We start from the raw sequence: 15807 nt of genomic DNA, 5'->3' as shown, positions 1-15807 counted from the left end.
AGTGGATTGAACAGAAGTCTCCATTTTGCTGTATCGTTATTTACCTGGAGCAAACAGGATCTTACAAGGATGTTGGAGGCTTTTACAGTGTTTTTAACCTATAGCCTGTATTTGGTGGTGGTTCTGTGGCGTGGTCACTCCTGTGCCATGGGCAGACCTGGAGCTGTCACCCTTCATCCCTATTCCCTGCCCAGGCAGAAGCAGCCGTGGCTCTGAGACCCATAAACCTGTTCTCCACCCACTCCTCCCCATCTCTTTGGTGCATGAAAAATCACCACCACCTCGGGCAGAAATCTGTTTCTGGAAGGAAGCCCCATTTGTTAGTGGCTAACGGAACAGGGGTGCCTGTGTGCTCTGTGCCACAGCGTGGATAGTGCATACAGAGGAGAGGGGCAAGGACAGGGCCAGGCAGCCTGTGCAGCTTCACCTGCCTGTGGGGGCTCCCTGCAGATGTCTCTGTGCCACTTGTCCTTGTATGTGGTGCCATTGATCACGGCTGCTTCTGGCTCCAGGCAGCACCATGGAAATGTGTTAGCATGGCTCATGGGTGGGAAGGTGATGATCCCTTTCCTTTGCACGTTGTGTTTTCCTCTCTGAATGGAACCGGTCTCAAGGCCCTTCCCTCCCCACCACCGTGGGTGAGGAAATGTTTATGGTCTTAACCAGCAAGATCCATGAGGACATCTTGGAGAAGCTGCAGCTGTGAATCTGTCGAGGTGTCCACAGCATGAAGTCTAAAACCCTGCAGCCTGCGGGGCAGAACCTGGGCTTTATGGGAGCTGCTTTTCCAGGTCACTGAGGATGAGCAGGGCTGTGATCAGTGTGGCAGGAGTAAGTGCACAGGACCAGAGGGGACATCCCTGCCTGGGCTGTGCAGGGTGAGCAGCTGCCTGGGTGCCTGACAGACTTCCTGCTCCTGCTGCTCCTGCTCTGCCTCCTCACACCAGTGATGGGACAAGACCAGGGTCTCCTTATCAGCAGCTACACACAGGAGTGCAAGTAGTAAATTTAATGGCATGTTACAGAGCAAATAAGCCCCCGTTCCTGATCTCAGCATGCAGTTTTCATTTTGTATCTCCAGAACATGTCTGCTCCATCCTGGCCTCCCTTCTGCGAAACCTGAGAGGGCAGCAGAGGACACGGTTACTGAATAAATTCACAGAGAATGACAGTGAGAAGGTGAGTGCTCAGTGTGTGACTGCAGGCTGGGGCTGCCTGACTGGGAGGATGCTCAGTACCAGCAGGATGCCTCTTTGTGCTCAGTGAGCTACTGAACAGCCTCGTGGTACCTGCTGCAGGGACTCACACTCTCATTTATGGTGTTATCCAGAAGCTGGAGGACTGGAAGTGCTGTTAGCATGTGGCCTCCCACATCCCAGGGGCTTGTTTCCTCTCGCACACAGCAGTAGTGATGCTCAGTCCCAGGCTGTGTCTCTGCTGCATGCTGGTGGTGTAACACATTCCATGGTTTCACATCGCACGAGGTCTGAAACCAGGGCAGTGGGGAAGGTGCTGATGTTTCTGGTGCAGCTCTTTTGCAGGGAGTTGTGGGATTGCTGTAGTACACGTGTAGCATTCCTCATTCATCTCCTAGAATGTGTCCCTTCAGTGGTGTTTACTCTGGGAGATTCGTTCCAAAGTGGTAGTGGTAGTGGATAGATCAAAGAGCTGTGAGACAGAAACAGCAGCTTTTGCAAACCAGTAATCCCAAGGGGTTTGTAAATTCCACCACTGGGGAAATACTGGTTTCTTAGTACTCCTCACTTAGTGTGTTTTAAGGGTGTTCTTCATAACCTGCTCTGCCGCTTGCAGACTGCTTCCAATTCCAGTACAGAGGAGAGCAGCAAAGCTGTAACATGCCTGGTATATCCTATGTAAGCTTGACCAAAGAAACTGGGAGAGCCACAGCACAGGGGAGTGATCTGGGGCCCTGTGTCTTTGCTGCCTTTTAGCTGGAGCTGACGAGTGCGTACTGTGACTGGGGATTGGGTTGAGCTGCCTGCACACTCTGTGCCCATCTGACTACATCCTTCCAGAACATGTCCCTTCCTGTGAGTGACAGTCACCTGCTCCTCTGTGGAGAGTGCAGCTGGAAAGAAAACAGAATGGCATGAAGCATTAAAGGTGATTGCATTGTTCTTTTCTCTTGCTTAGGTCTCTCTCTTCTGCCTTTGCAGGTTGATAGGCTGATGGAACTGTATTTTAAGTACCTGGATGCAATGCAGGCAGCTGATAAGAAGATTGATGGAGAGAAACATGTATGTATTGCTTAAGTTTGCTAGCTCATGTCTAACACCTCTGCACAGAACTTGTGGCTCAGGTGGGGTCACTCTTCAAGCTGTGCCCTTATACCTGTGCTGTTAGCTCCTTATTCTTGTTGCCCTGCTCTCCAGCTTCCAGTTAACCTCATGTAAAACAGGCTGAGAACTTCTCTACAGCAAATACTCTTGGCCTTTTAGAGTGAATTTTACCAGGAGGGCCTAAGTCTGTGCTGAAGTTTGCTTTCATTTTTAGTTGGCTGTGATCTTCCTTGGTCTGGCAGATGGAGAGTAAGTGAAATGCAGAGAGACAATTACATACTCATGTGCGAGGCCTCCTACCCTGGTCTTCAGAGTTCCGATCAGCTGCGAGGAGGCGTCTATGTTGATTAGTTAGAGGAGGCTGGAGACAGAGGCTGGTGAGCTCCCTGTGCTCCCTGCACACCAGCAGTGAGCCATTTGAATGACACGAGCCTTGCTACCACACAGCACTCTCTTGGAACCGAAGCTGAGCAGACTTGTGAGAGCAAGCGAGCTGCTGGAGTCAGGAAGCAGCTTGCAGAGCTGTTAGCGAGCTTGGCCAGCTTCCCACAAGATTATCTGTATCAACACTGAAGAGGGTGTGAGATTGATTAGCACTGACAGAGAGTAACGGCTGCAGCACGTCACAGTGTGCTTGGTGTGCCACTGGCTGCAGCCCCACAGGCTCCGACACGCAGCTTGGTGCCCATGGGCAGGCCCCGGCACCGGGAGCACTGCGAGGGTATCGGAGCAACGCTGCTGCTGCTCACAGAGGCAGGGGGTGAGTGATGGATGAGGTGAGCCTGCTGCCAGCATTGGGCTCCATATGCACAGCTGCAGCTTCACACATGAATGGTGGCCTGAAGGAAAAGAGCATTTACCCTTTCCTGCTATCCCTCCGTGCTCTGCTCATCTCCTCAGAACAGAGCAAGGAATTAATTGTTCTTTCCATTTCAGTGTTGGGGTGTGGGTTCTAAACTCAACTGGAATGGGTTTTCCTGGCTGAAGTCCTGTGGTGTAATGGCAGCTACAGTACAGTATAGGAGCCCCTCAATGCAACAGGCTGAGCCAGTGCATGTGCCCTGTATCCAGAAAGACCCTGGAGCACTCTGCAGCTGTTAACTCCTGTAGCAAACAGCCAGCACAAAGCAGGGGTGAAGGGAATTTGAGTGTGAAGAAGCTTGTGTAGAAGCTCTTCAGTTAATAAAATGAACCCATTCATGTCTACTGATGCACAGGAGAAGAGGAACTAAAGAACCTCTGGTTTTCCTCCTGTATCCAGAAGGCCACTGTGCTTTGGCCACACTGTTGGTCTCTGTGGGCTGGAAGGGCTGGAGTTCTTCTCTTAGAGCTAAGAATAGGATTTGGCAGAAACATCTCATATCTGCAATATATTAGGCACAATGGATATGACAGACAATGCTGAGGTTTGTTTCTGGCTTGGAAAACTCTTGGAATTGCCATTTGCTTTGTTTTGTAGTGTACTCAAATGTACAGTGGGACATGGTCTCCAGAGGTCTGAAGTGGCTCGAGCATTTTCCCCATGCAGAAGGAGTCAAAAGCCATCATTCTATCCTTCGAATCACAGCATTGCCTGGCTGTGACAGGATTTATGGAGTGCTTTAATGTTTCTTGTTGTGGCACATGAATCACTGAAGTGGATGGGATGAACACTGGGTCCTTTAGGAACTGCTGTGGCGTCTGGGGGATTTTGACCTTCTGCTTGCAGTAAAGGACACAGGACCCCAAATTCCAGTCATCCTTCTCTCTGCCCCTAAGAAAATGGTACCTTAAGAGATTTTACAGCTTCAGCTGTGCTGACGAGAATGAGATCCCAGTCTGAGGGCAGAGTATCCTGGTGTAAGTCTGGCATTACAGGAAGTGAAAGCTGATTACACAAGGCAGGACCGAGTGTTTCACAGCTGCTCTTCCATCTCTGGTCGTGCAGCTGGTATAAGAAGCTCCTGCAGTTCTCCTCCTTCTGTCTTTGTGTGGCTTATTTCAGTGCTGTGGATTATAGCCCAGCTCTTCAGCCTGCAGTGAAGGTGTGGGGACAGCTGAGGGTGGAAGGGAAGGAATCACTGAAGCCAGGGTTTATGAGGAGGAACCTGTAATGAAACCGCATCCTTCATGTGGCCAGTGGAATGGGATGGGGGCCCTTAGTGGTACCCACTTGTTTGCTGCTGTGGAATCTATTCTCTTTTGATCAGAGGTGGTAATTACCCATTACCCATGTGAAACCTGGGAGCAAAGTCCATGTGTGCGTTTGACACCCAGTGCCTGTCTTAGGGCTTTTCTTAGAGTTTTTAGTTAACAAAACCCAGGAGATACCTCCTCCACCTCTGAAATCCTTTAATTCTTTCCATAGGAAGTGGTGGGAGATCCTGTGCTTTCAGCTCCCTCCAGAAGGAGGGATAATAGCAGGCAGCAGCGGTAGCCTCAGTGATCTCTGATGGTGGCAGGAAGAGGCAGGAGATGGTTTCATGGTTTCACAGTTCCACAGAAAATTATGCTCAGCAGGTTTATTCAATAAAATATTCTCACCAGACACTTTGCGCTGTAATGACTTACAAATTACATGCTAATTGTGCTACAGTTAAGTCATTCCACCCTTGAAAGGGAGAGGTGGAACTCCTAGCAGGAGAGCAGTGTCCACACACTGGCATAGCAGAAATGGGAGTTTGTTTAAGATGGTTTGGGTTGGTTTAGGAGGACAGAGCTGCCTGGAGCTGCATCCAGGTGTGAAAGCACCTTCTGAGCCCGGCTGCACCACTGCCCTTCCACGCAGTGCAGACACACAGGAGTAAGGGGAGAGAAACTCCATTTGGTGTAAGAGACAAATAGGAATCGTTTTGTACTCAGTGTTTGCAGCCTTCTCCTCTCTGCTCACTGGTGTTGGCCTCACTATCCAACCTGCTGAGGTGTCCTTTGTTCTTGCCCAGCACCCACCCTTGCTGTGGGTGCTGGGGAAGGTGAAGGATAAGGAAGGAGGAAGATGAGGAGAATCTTTTGGGTCCCACTGCAATGATTCTGTGAAGCAGATGTGATCTCTTATATCTCATTGGCAGATCCATTGTGTCTTTAGGTTTTGAGTCTCTACTTGACACCCTGAGGCCTGTCAGTCCTGCCTCATTAGCGTGAGAGGCTCATTTTAGCTTCACAGAAGCCCATCTTATTGCTGTCTTCTCCCATCAGCAAGGGGCATCTCAGTACATATTGTTGGCAGATTAGAAATGGCATCTAAGCGCTCATTTGGAGGTTAGAGCCTTGACAGCTTTGCACGGGAGACACAGTAGAAAGGTGACTGGGACTGGGCTGGAGGCAGATCAGCATTTACAGGGTGCATGTGGCTTTAGAAGAAAGGCTGTGAAAGGCGCCTTAGAACCATGCTTGTCTTCTAATTCATATCTGCCTCATTTACTGGTACAAAATAATCTCGCTTCTCCGTCGAGAGGGGCTGTTAGAGCTGTCACCTTCCTGCTGTAATCAAGACAGCAGTTGCCTGGATCCAGCTCCAGTCATCGCCATGCTGGGATGGGAATGTGGAACAGACACAGGCTTTGTTTCCTGCTCTGGAGGGTCAAATCCTGCCTGTGGAGGTTTCTCTGTTCAGGAATGTGGCACTGCTGAGAGGAGTAACCAGAAGCTGGTGTGCAGAGGAGGGTAAGCTGTAGTTCAGCAGTGCCAGCTTTGCCCTCTGCCTTCAGTGGGGTTTCTGATCTTTCAGACAATGCTCCAGCCTCACTGTTGTTCAGCTTCAGAGACCAGGTTGGATCAGACTCCTGTAATCTGACATGGATGTGGGGTGAGGAAGGTTGCTCCTTGCATATCTTTGTTTTACTGGCAGAAGGTTGCTTGCAGGGTCCTTCCTGTGCCCATAGTTTTGAGAACCTGGAGTAAATCCCAGTTGTGCAGATGCTGGAAGGCACAGGATCTGGTGCGGAAGCATCGCAGAGAAGAGCCAAAGCAGTGACTTTATGGCATTGGTAAGCAGGTGTTGTCTGTTAAACTCCTTTCACTGCAGGCTGGGTTTCTGGGAGGAAAGCAGTGTTTTGTTCCTCTCTGCCTCCTGGGGGCAGCTGTACTTGCAGGTCACTTCACCAGCTCCCATCACACTCTCCAGTGGGAAGTGCCCAGGGTTAGTTTTCCTTCTTGTGCCTGGAAGACTTTACCTTCATGTGAGGACTTGGCCACGGAAATCTGGTGGCTTGGGTCCGTGCTGGTGCTGGTGACCTTGTGTGTGTTTGCAGGAGCCACCCCAAGGAGCAGCACTGAGTGTGTGGGTAAGGAGCTCGCAGGTGATGGCTCTAATGAGAAAATATTGCTCTGCTGGAGTGTGCCCACCTGCCAGACGCTGCCTAATAAATCACAGGGGCTGCAGGCAGGCAGCAGGGACTGACAAGCTGCTTCCTTTGTTTAAGAACAAAACCAAACCCCCAAATGGAGGAGGTTGCCTGTGCTGGCAGCGATTCCTCCTGTCGTGTCCATGAGGATGGGGAGCAGGGTCAGCTGGTGACAGCCCTGGGCAGGGAGGCTGCTCCTGCAGGCTGTGAAGGAGATGCTCTCTGAAGCCAGCTGATGGAATGACCTCGTGTGTTCTGGCTTTGGCCTCTGCTTGGGCAAGTCTCACCAGTGACCACTGAAGGAGCAGGGGAGGAACGAACCCTCAGCATTGCTGTGGGAGCCAGTGGTTGAAGCTGGAAGAGCAGGGCTGGGCACAGTGAAGCTGTGCTTGTGCAGAGCTTTCCGACCTGTTTATTCCTTCATCAGTCGATAATGAAGTTGGAAGCCTGATAGGTCTTTGAGTCGCCTGGAGTCACGTTCTACACTGCTTAACAGCACCCTCAGCTGGCCAGTGGAAGGGCAGGTATCTGCTCCAGGTGCCAGGGGACCTGGAGCTGAGAGCCAGGCAGGTGTGTGCCACAGGACCAGCCTCTGAGCCTCCATTTGGAAATGCAATTTGGTGCTTAAATTAGAATGTTAATGTTCAGCTGGACACACTTCAGCAGCAGAGGCAGAACCTGGGTCACAACTGGTGAAGTGTCTGTGAATGGGAATGAATTATTCACAGTGCTGCTGTGGTGAGAAGTGTCTGGAATGTGTTTGGGGTTCCTTAAAACCACAAGTGTCTCCAGCGTTTTGCCACCCTGCTGGGAGGTGCCTGGGGAGGCAGAGAGCATCACACCTTTCCTTTGTGCTGCTTTACAGGACATGGTGCGTCGGGGAGAGATAATAGACGATGACATGGAAGATGAATTCTATCTCCGTCGCCTGGATGCTGGTCTCTTTGTTCTACAGCTCATCTGTTACATCATGGCAGAGATCTGTAATGCCAGTGTTCCCCAGGTAAAGCTATAGACAAGGTTGGCAGATCATCTGTGTTTCCATCCATGATACAACAAGACTCTACATCCTTGCAAATACAGCCTCGGTGAATAATCTTCTCTGTAATTCCCTTTTTGGGAGGAAACCTCCTCCTTATTTCACTTGTGCACACGCAGCTTCATCAAGTTGTGGCAGTCAGGGGGGCATGAATGGGTAGAGGCTGAGAATTGTCACAGAATTCGTACAATACCCTTTGAGTAAGGTCAGTGCAAAATACTGCAGCTTTAGGGGTGTGACTGCAGGGGGTTTGTGACACTGTTATGAGGTTACGTGTGCCACACACCTTCCTGTATGGTATGTGCTCTGAGGCTATGGACCAGGAAAGGCTGAGTGGGTGTTGTGGTGCTCGGGGTTTCTGCTCTTCCCTCAGAGTGGTACAGATGGGGTTGTGCATGGGGTTGTGTTGTACTGGAGACTGATTGCTTCTCTTTCCTGTTCCCTGTCAGATTCGTCAGAGGGTCCATCAGATTCTGAACATGAGAGGCAGCTCCATTAAAATTGTTCGACACATCCTAAAGGGTGAGTTGAGATACACATCTTGTGGATGTGTCTCATCCCTGCCAGCACAGCCTGGTCACCACTGTGTGGGATGAGCCTTCACGTGTAATTCTCCTTGATTTCATGAGCATTTTCAGGCAGCAGCTGAGTAGTGTGCTGAGGTATGGGCAGGGATGGAATCACCCTGGTAAGAGCTGGTAAGACCTTGGAGTTAGGCCACTTGCTGTTGTCTGCTGTCAATGGATGGCACATCACCTCGTGCTGCCATCAGCTGCACACTGGCTGGAGCTCGCTGCTGACATTAACACCAGAGTCAGTATTTAAGGGAAAGGTACTTGCATGCTGAAGAGAAGAATAGTGGAGTCTCATCTTTCATTAACGTGGCCCTGCACTTCACCATCTGCACCATATTAGGATCTGTGGTGTATTTGTCTTGTTCTTAGTGTCAGATTAATATGGATTATAGCATTAAAGTATCCTCTGTAGCTTTAAAATGTAGCTGTTGTGATTTGCAATCCCAGTTTTAAAGTACTGCTTGTTATTTTTAATGCTTGTGTTGAGTTAGAGCAGCGCTGGTTTGAGCTGTGGCTCTCATCTGCAGCAGACGCAGCCGATTGAACTGGGCAAGGAGAGGACAGGACTGGGATTCAGGAGATCTGCTGACCACAGGAGGTGCCTCCTTGCTTAGCAGAGGCTTGAGTCTGCTCCCGAGGGGCTGTGTTGGTTTTGGTGAGGAGTCCCTTTCCCTGCTGGAGAGGAAGGAAGGCTGCAGTGTCTCCGGGGGTCCTGGGCTGTGGTGTTGCACTGTCTCCTCCTTAGGCAGTAACAATGATGTTCTCCTGGGTCTCTTCCTGCCCCCACCCCAACACTGGCAGCTGCAGGCAGCTTTTCTCTTGAAGATTCTGTCTCCCTTCCCCTATGCAGGAAAGAAGGGGATCAGAAGGATGGCTGGTATGACAAAATTAAGAGTGATTTTCTGACAGTGAGAGATTACCTGCAGCTATAGGCAATCTCTTTGGCTCTTATCCTTTGCCAGCAAGTGCGAGTTAATGCCTGCTGATGAACAGGGGGACTGGATAGGGTGTCCTTTCTGATTTTGATCATGATACTTGACAATACCTGCTTCCAAACTGCCCATTTCCAACTGGGAGCATGGCACACGTCTCCTTTCAGGTCCCCGCACTTGACCAGGGCCATGGGTGCCCATGGGGTTTGTCTGCACACCTCGCTGCACCCACACACCTCATGCTCACGTCTCTGCCTTGTTGATTTACATGCTAAGCTGAATTGGAGGGCAGCTGCATTAAAATTTCATCTGGTGCCTCCTTTCACAGACAGTGACTTGCATTGTGAGGCTTTTTCAGGGGTTTCAGTGTGTCTCACAGGCTGGGGTGTTCTCCTGCAGGTTTGGTACTCAGCAGTGCTGTGTTCCCTGCCAAAGAGGCCATGCATGGCTTGTTAATAACACAGGTGATGGACACAGCATCTGGGGCTCTGTCTGCAGCTCTCCCCAGCTCTGACACTTGGCAGTTCTAGAGACTTTTGCCATCGCAGTAGACAGTGACCTTAGAAACAGATTTGTGGTGGGTCCTTGTGCCATGGGGCCCAGCAGATTCCTGAGCACAGGAGCAGCACTGAGCTCACCTGCAGCCTGCGCTGGTGACACGGGAGTGCTGCAGTGGTTACACACCAGTGCCCAGATCCAGCAGCTTTGACAGAAGCAGCACCACAGACACGGAGCTGCTCCTCTGGAGGACTCCGTTAGTGGGATGTGGTTGCCTGTTGCAGCGGTGGCTTTGGCTGTGGAGCTGGTGGTGTGTCCAGGGCAGTGGGGACACCCCCAGTCTGGCAGCTGGAACTGTACCCCTCTACCCCAAATGGCTGAGAGGAGCCTGACTCCTTGGCTGAGCTGTTCCAGGCCACCCCAGCTGCTCCCAGGGCACATCAGGGCTGCTTTATTTTTACTCCTGGTTCAGTGTTGCTGCTGTTCAGTTTTTATTTTCTATTTTTGCATACTAATTAGCTGCTTGGTTTTTAGTTTGATTTTTATGGCCTACATATTCTCCATGTTTCTCTGGCAACCTGACAGCTGATGGATCCCTTGGGGTTGCTCAGAATTACTTATGATGCAAGCGAGGAAGCCAGGCTGTTTTCCTGTGGTAGGGCTTTCAAGGGGGGGAAGTGGGCAGGGGACAGCTGAAGGCTCCTTAAATGCACTTCTGCAGCCTGACCATTCCTCCTGCAGCTCCTTTGCCTGGGAAGATCAGGTGTTACTTGCAATGGGACAGTTACTTCATCCCGTGGAAGAGAATGACTGACCAGTGTGTGCTTGGCTGGCGATGTTCTGCAGACTGGTCTTCCTGACAGCAAGTGGTGTCTGTGTTCCGTATGGATCCGGATACAGCCCATGGTACCTTGGGAGCTGCAGGCAGAGGTGCAGACCTCCCTCCCTAGAAGCACCAAGACCTGGTGCCCAGTTAAACATGTGCTTTCAGTGCAGGTAGTAGGCACAACAGGGAGCCAGGAGGGTGAAATGCCTCCTGAGCGGTGCAGCCCAAGCTGGCTAGCACAGGTAATCCAAAAGCAAAGGTAGGAATGTCGTGATCACTGTGCTGAGTCTGCCCTGTGGTCCCTCAGTATGTGCAGCTTTATAGCTTCCAATATCCATTACCAGCTTCAGTATTTCCCTATTGATTTTTACTGTTCCATAACCATTGTATTTTATCTAATGAAGCAGAAACCAATCTCAGGTCCTTTCCCTTTGTGCAGCCCCAGCACGTGTCTGCTCTGGTTAACTGTGGGCAGGGGGAGCGTACGTTGGATTGGGGTTTTTGGTGCCTCACTGAAGAGGTGGGGTTTTAAAAGGTAAATACAGACATCCTCGGTGCGAGATTTCTGTTGGGTTTTAAGCCTGATGCTGGGGTTTACCTGGTCTCAAATCAGCATCTGGAGGTACAGGTGCCCTGTGCTGCTGCCCCTGTGCCAGGACAGCCAGGGGGTCAGGTTCACCTGCAGCAAACCTCAGCTCTCCCCACCTCCTCTGCTTACAGGTACTGTCATGGTCTATACATATTAAAAGGATTTCTCCCAGAGGCCCTGGCAAAGAACTCCACTTCTTGTACGTGGAGAGGGAGAGCACATGCAGGAGACTGGCACATCAGCCAGCTGCTCCCTGTCCTCGCTCTTTCCACTGCTCTTATAATAAAGGCTTTGATGGGGCTCAGGAACATGTAGTGGTGCTGAACGTATGAATATTAAAAGCAAACTTTCTACAGCAACTTACCATTGAGAGGCTGAACACAAGCTCTGTTTGGTTAGGAAGAGGGGAGGAATGTGGGGAGCTGGAAGGTGCTGCCCGAGCAGGCGTCTGCTCCTGTTTGCTCAGCTCCAAGCCTGCTTTTCAGTTTTCCTTTGTAAACCTTCTTTGGGCGTGCAGGTTATGGTGGCAGGAAGGAGGGAGCTGCTGACTTCAGATAATGAGTGCCAGGAAGCAGAGCTGGGGAGGAAGCCTTTGGTTCTGTGGTCTTTGGCTGTTTGTGTGGATGAGCAGGGCTGTGATCAGGGTCTGGTGTCCTCTGCTGAGGACAAGGAGTTTGTTTCATAGTTAGATCCAGGCTGGTGTTTTCTTCCTTATGGGGTAGAAGCACTTGTAGATGGGATTGGTCTCTGCTTGACACAAAACCCTCCTCTGGGCTGCTCGGACCATGGTTAACCCAGGGTTAGGAGCGTTCATCAGCTCTGTGACAGCCCTGCCCTGGGATGCAGGGTAAGGGGACCAGCAAACCAGCGGGTGGGGGGGGTGGTGGCAGTTCTTGGGCTGCCAGAGGCCGGAGCTGGGATGTCAGTTCAGTCAGTCCCAGTTCTGCTGGGATAATGGAGGGGATGGGAGCGCTGGGCTGGGGCCTTTCTGGTGCTTGGAGTGCCAGGAGCAGGAGGTTCCTGCTGCCACCTCTGCCACAGAGCTCTGTGAGGGGCAGGAGGTGTTTATTACACAAAGCTTTAACCCTGGGGATGGGGAGAATCAGTTCCCGTTGGGGTGTTGGCAGTGGATACAGGTTTAGGCTCTGCTCTGTGCATGAGAAGCTGCCATCCCTCAGTGTCTCACTCAGCCTGTGCCTGTCTGCTCTGTCCCCTGCAGAGTATGCCGAGAACATCGGGGATGGGAAGAACCAGGAGTTCCGGGAGAGTGAGCAGAAGCGGATCCTGGACCTGCTGGAGACTTTCTGAGGCCTCGAGGTCTCAGCACCTGGTTCTGCCTCTGCTGCCCCTCCAGCCTGATTGCACCAAAGCCATGTTTCTGTGAAACTGCTTCTAACTGGGATCTGGGACATATTAAAGACAGTTTGTTTTTAACTCCTTGTCTGTTACAAGCAGTCTGTGTGTGGGATGTAGCCTTGTACCTGGTGTGGGGCAGCTCAAGGTTTGTCTTTGTCCCCTGGGTCCCACTGCAGTGACTGGTGTGAAGCAATGGACCAGTCGATGTGTTAGAGGTGGGGGGGGTAAGAGGAAGCCCAAATAGCTCAGGAGACTTTGCAGGTTATTCCAGCCCCATACACTAATGTAAATGTCCAACCTGCTGTACCGGTATAAACTGGGGGGGCTCAGGTGTTGGTATGTGCCCAGGCCAGAGGCTCTTCAGCAGCAGGGGGCACCCAGAGGCCAGCCCCATTGAACATCCCAAGGTCATCAAAGGTGAGTTTTGCATGGCCTCCAGAGGGGATGCTGGAGTGAGTCTGGGTTATACCTGGGGCTAGGAGGCAGGAGGGGTAATCCATGCCATTACCAGACTGCACTGAGAGCCTTTTGTGGTCAGCCTCAGGTCTTGGCTGTGCTTGTCCTGTAGGAAATGAGTGTTGGGACTCTGGATTGTCAGATCAGCCCTAAGCTCCCACAGAGGAGACCCCCATGGGGCAGACCCACAGCTGCTCCCATCACCTCCCGCACTGGCCATGGTGCTCCAGCCGTTGCTCCCGGTGGGACAAGAAGGAGCTGTGAATATGTTCCTGCATCCTCCTTTCCTCTGCCGGAGTTAATGAGTGCGATCAGGAGCCATCAGGAGCCATCAGGAGCCATCAGGAGCCATCAGGAGCCATCAGGAGCCGGTGGCTCCGGCAGTTTGGGCCCTGCCTCATTTCCAGAGATTTGCATGCTGGCAGCATTCATTTTTTATCTCCAAGAAAAATGCATTGTCAGGAAGCTTTAAGGCTGCTTCAGCTGTGGCTGCAGCGCTGCTGGCATGGGCCTCCTGAGCGCTCCTGTTCAGGGATCAGCAGCGATGTTCTGGCTTCAGCAGCCAACAAACAGCTGCAAACCCACATTTCTGGGGCAGAAGTTGTTGGAATTCCTCATGTCTTTGTTCTGTTCTCAACCAGAACAGGGTAAGGTTGTTCTTTCCTCCATTTCTCAGCTGTGTTCAGGGTTGTACTTGAGCCTGGGAACTGTTGGCAGCACAGCCAATGGATCTGTGGTCACAGCTGGGTTCTGGTGTTCCTCCTGGAGGAGGTGCTGCCCTTCCTGCCTCACGGTACCTGTGTGCCTCTGGAGCCAGAGGAGATGCTTGTGGGATACAGGAAGGAAAATGCCTGTGTCTACCTTGAGCCCAACCATCTGTGACAGACGAGGATGCTCCAGATGCTGCTGGGGAGTTAGAGCAGATCTTGTTACTGCAAGTCAGGCTTTACAAGATGGATGGTGAAATCTCCACTTGACAACGTTGGGATCCTCTGTGTGGTGCTGCCAGAGGGGCTGGAGCTCCTGACCCTGTCTGGGGTGCACAGAATGGGTCCTCTTGTGCAAAAGAGCAGGAAAACCCATTCTGTGTCCCGAGGCAAGCTGGGGGCTGCTGGACTGGGGCTGTGGGGGCTCTGACTCCAGCACCCGGCACAGGCAGGGCTCAGAGCACCCCGGGACCATCGCAGCCCAAAGCTCGGCCTCTTCAGCAGCTTCATCCTCTGGGAAGCATTAAAGCATCACAGCTCCTGGTACTTGTGCCTGGAGAAACCCGTCTGTGCTTGGGGTCCCTGGAGTGTGCAGGGAGAGCCCAACCTTCACCGCAGCCCTCACTGGGCTGTGTCTCTGACTGTAAACGGGTTTGACTAAAGAGGTAAATGAGAAGTTAAACAGAAGGAACATGATTGATGAGCGCTGGATGATTGGGAGGTGGGAACAGGGGATGTCCTGCAGCTGCAGCATCACTCTGTGCCTGTCCCCTCCCCTGCAGTGGGACCTCAGGATGCGGTGCTGGGGGCTCTGCTCCAGCAGGAAGCCCAAAGCTGCTGCATGGGGACAGAAGGGTGAGAACTGACTGAGGAATGTCCTGACATCCCCACAGAGGCTGCACTGAGGGCACAGGCACTGCCAGAACTGGGGAACAGACCTTCCACAGCACAAATAAGTCACCTCAGCCACTGATTGTTGGAGGAGTTTGTCATAGTTCTGTCCTTCTAAGACCTGGGTTTCAGGGGAGGCTTTTCTCATCTGGCCATCAATAATGTGGAGGGGAAGGGGCTGCGGTGGGTTTGGTTTGTTGGGTTTCTTTACCTTTGATTGGTTTTATTTTGGTCCTTAAAGCAATGGTTTGGAAAGGGGGAAATGGTCCTGGAATGATCGGCAGCAGTGTCTGCATCCAGCACCTGCTGCTGGGCTCTGCAGGGCAGGAAGGAGCTGGAACCAGGCAGGGTGTGCTTGGGAGGAAGAACTCTTAGTGAGTGATATCCCCTGAAATGCAGCCCCCAGCAATGTTCTGCTGTTCCAGCAGGGCTGGGTTGTGCTCCGCACCAGGGACCCCCCGAGGTGCTGTCTCCGGGCTGTGTTGCACCGGGATGAGCCGTGGAGGAGGCCGCTGCTCTATGTCAGAGCTGCTGTTTTCCTGCGGCACGCACAGACCTCTGTGAATAATCTAATAATGCAGGAATGTCAAACCCGGCAGTGGAAGGAAATCCTTTTATACAGAGATTGTCGAGTCCCTAAACAAGTATCAGAAGTGAGCTCGGTGTCAGCACGGAGGGTGTTTGTTCTGCCCATCACGAGCAGCCCAACCTGCGGCCCCAGGCAGCACAGAGCTGAGCACTGGCTCCTGGACATGGGCACAGCCCTGAGCCCGGCCCCATGGCTTATGGGGCTGCAGCAGCTGCCACCCCTGGGAGTTTAGGGGCACGAGCAGCAGGAACCAGAGCACAAGCTCTGCTGTGTTCAGAGCAGGGGGTGTGTGGGTGCCTTCAGCTTCCACTGTCTGAAGTAAGCACAGGCTTTGGGCTGTGTCAGGATGAACATTGGCAGCACTTGGCTGCCAGCAGGAGCAACCAACCCAGCCTGGTTTGTGTCTGGGTGTCCCTGTGGGTGCCACCAGGGTCACGGTGGTGTTGCCACCGGATCCCCCCATCTCGCACTCTCCCACCCTGAGCAGAACCACTGGCACGAGGCACCTTAAACAGGAGGCAGGGACCCTGGTGCTACCAGAGCCAAAGAGCATTTCATCCTTGACAGTGAGTGTTTGGGGCCTTGCTCTGGCCCAGGAGCCCTGCAGGGGAGGCACCACCTCCTCCAGTGCAGCAGTGAGGGTGCACGTAAGGGACCTCAGGTCCTGCTGGAGCTGGAGCTCTGCAGTTCCCTGCACGGGGTCCATCAGGGCTGCGTGGCCACTGCA

The 15807-nt window shown here is 52.3% G+C and overlaps 1 protein-coding gene across 1 annotated transcript in view; it reads left to right on the top strand.

Annotated features, from left to right (window-relative positions):
* CTNNBL1 (catenin beta like 1) overlaps positions 1–12515 on the top strand; it is a 41433-nt gene extending 28918 nt beyond the window's left edge. The window contains exons 12-16 of the mRNA XM_034066915.1: positions 1082–1179; positions 2178–2258; positions 7488–7625; positions 8111–8183; positions 12301–12515. Coding sequence (XP_033922806.1) covers positions 1082–1179; positions 2178–2258; positions 7488–7625; positions 8111–8183; positions 12301–12389 — 479 coding nt within the window. The 3' untranslated portion in view covers positions 12390–12515. The remainder of the gene's footprint in view (positions 1–1081; positions 1180–2177; positions 2259–7487; positions 7626–8110; positions 8184–12300) is intronic.
* Positions 12516–15807: the final 3292 nt, after the last annotated feature.

The sequence above is a fragment of the Melopsittacus undulatus genome, chromosome 10 (assembly GCF_012275295.1).
Source record: "Melopsittacus undulatus isolate bMelUnd1 chromosome 10, bMelUnd1.mat.Z, whole genome shotgun sequence".
NCBI classification, from domain to species: domain Eukaryota; kingdom Metazoa; phylum Chordata; class Aves; order Psittaciformes; family Psittaculidae; genus Melopsittacus; species Melopsittacus undulatus.
The sequence above is the reverse complement of the archived record's forward strand: the minus strand, read 5'-3'. Positions and strand labels throughout refer to the sequence as shown.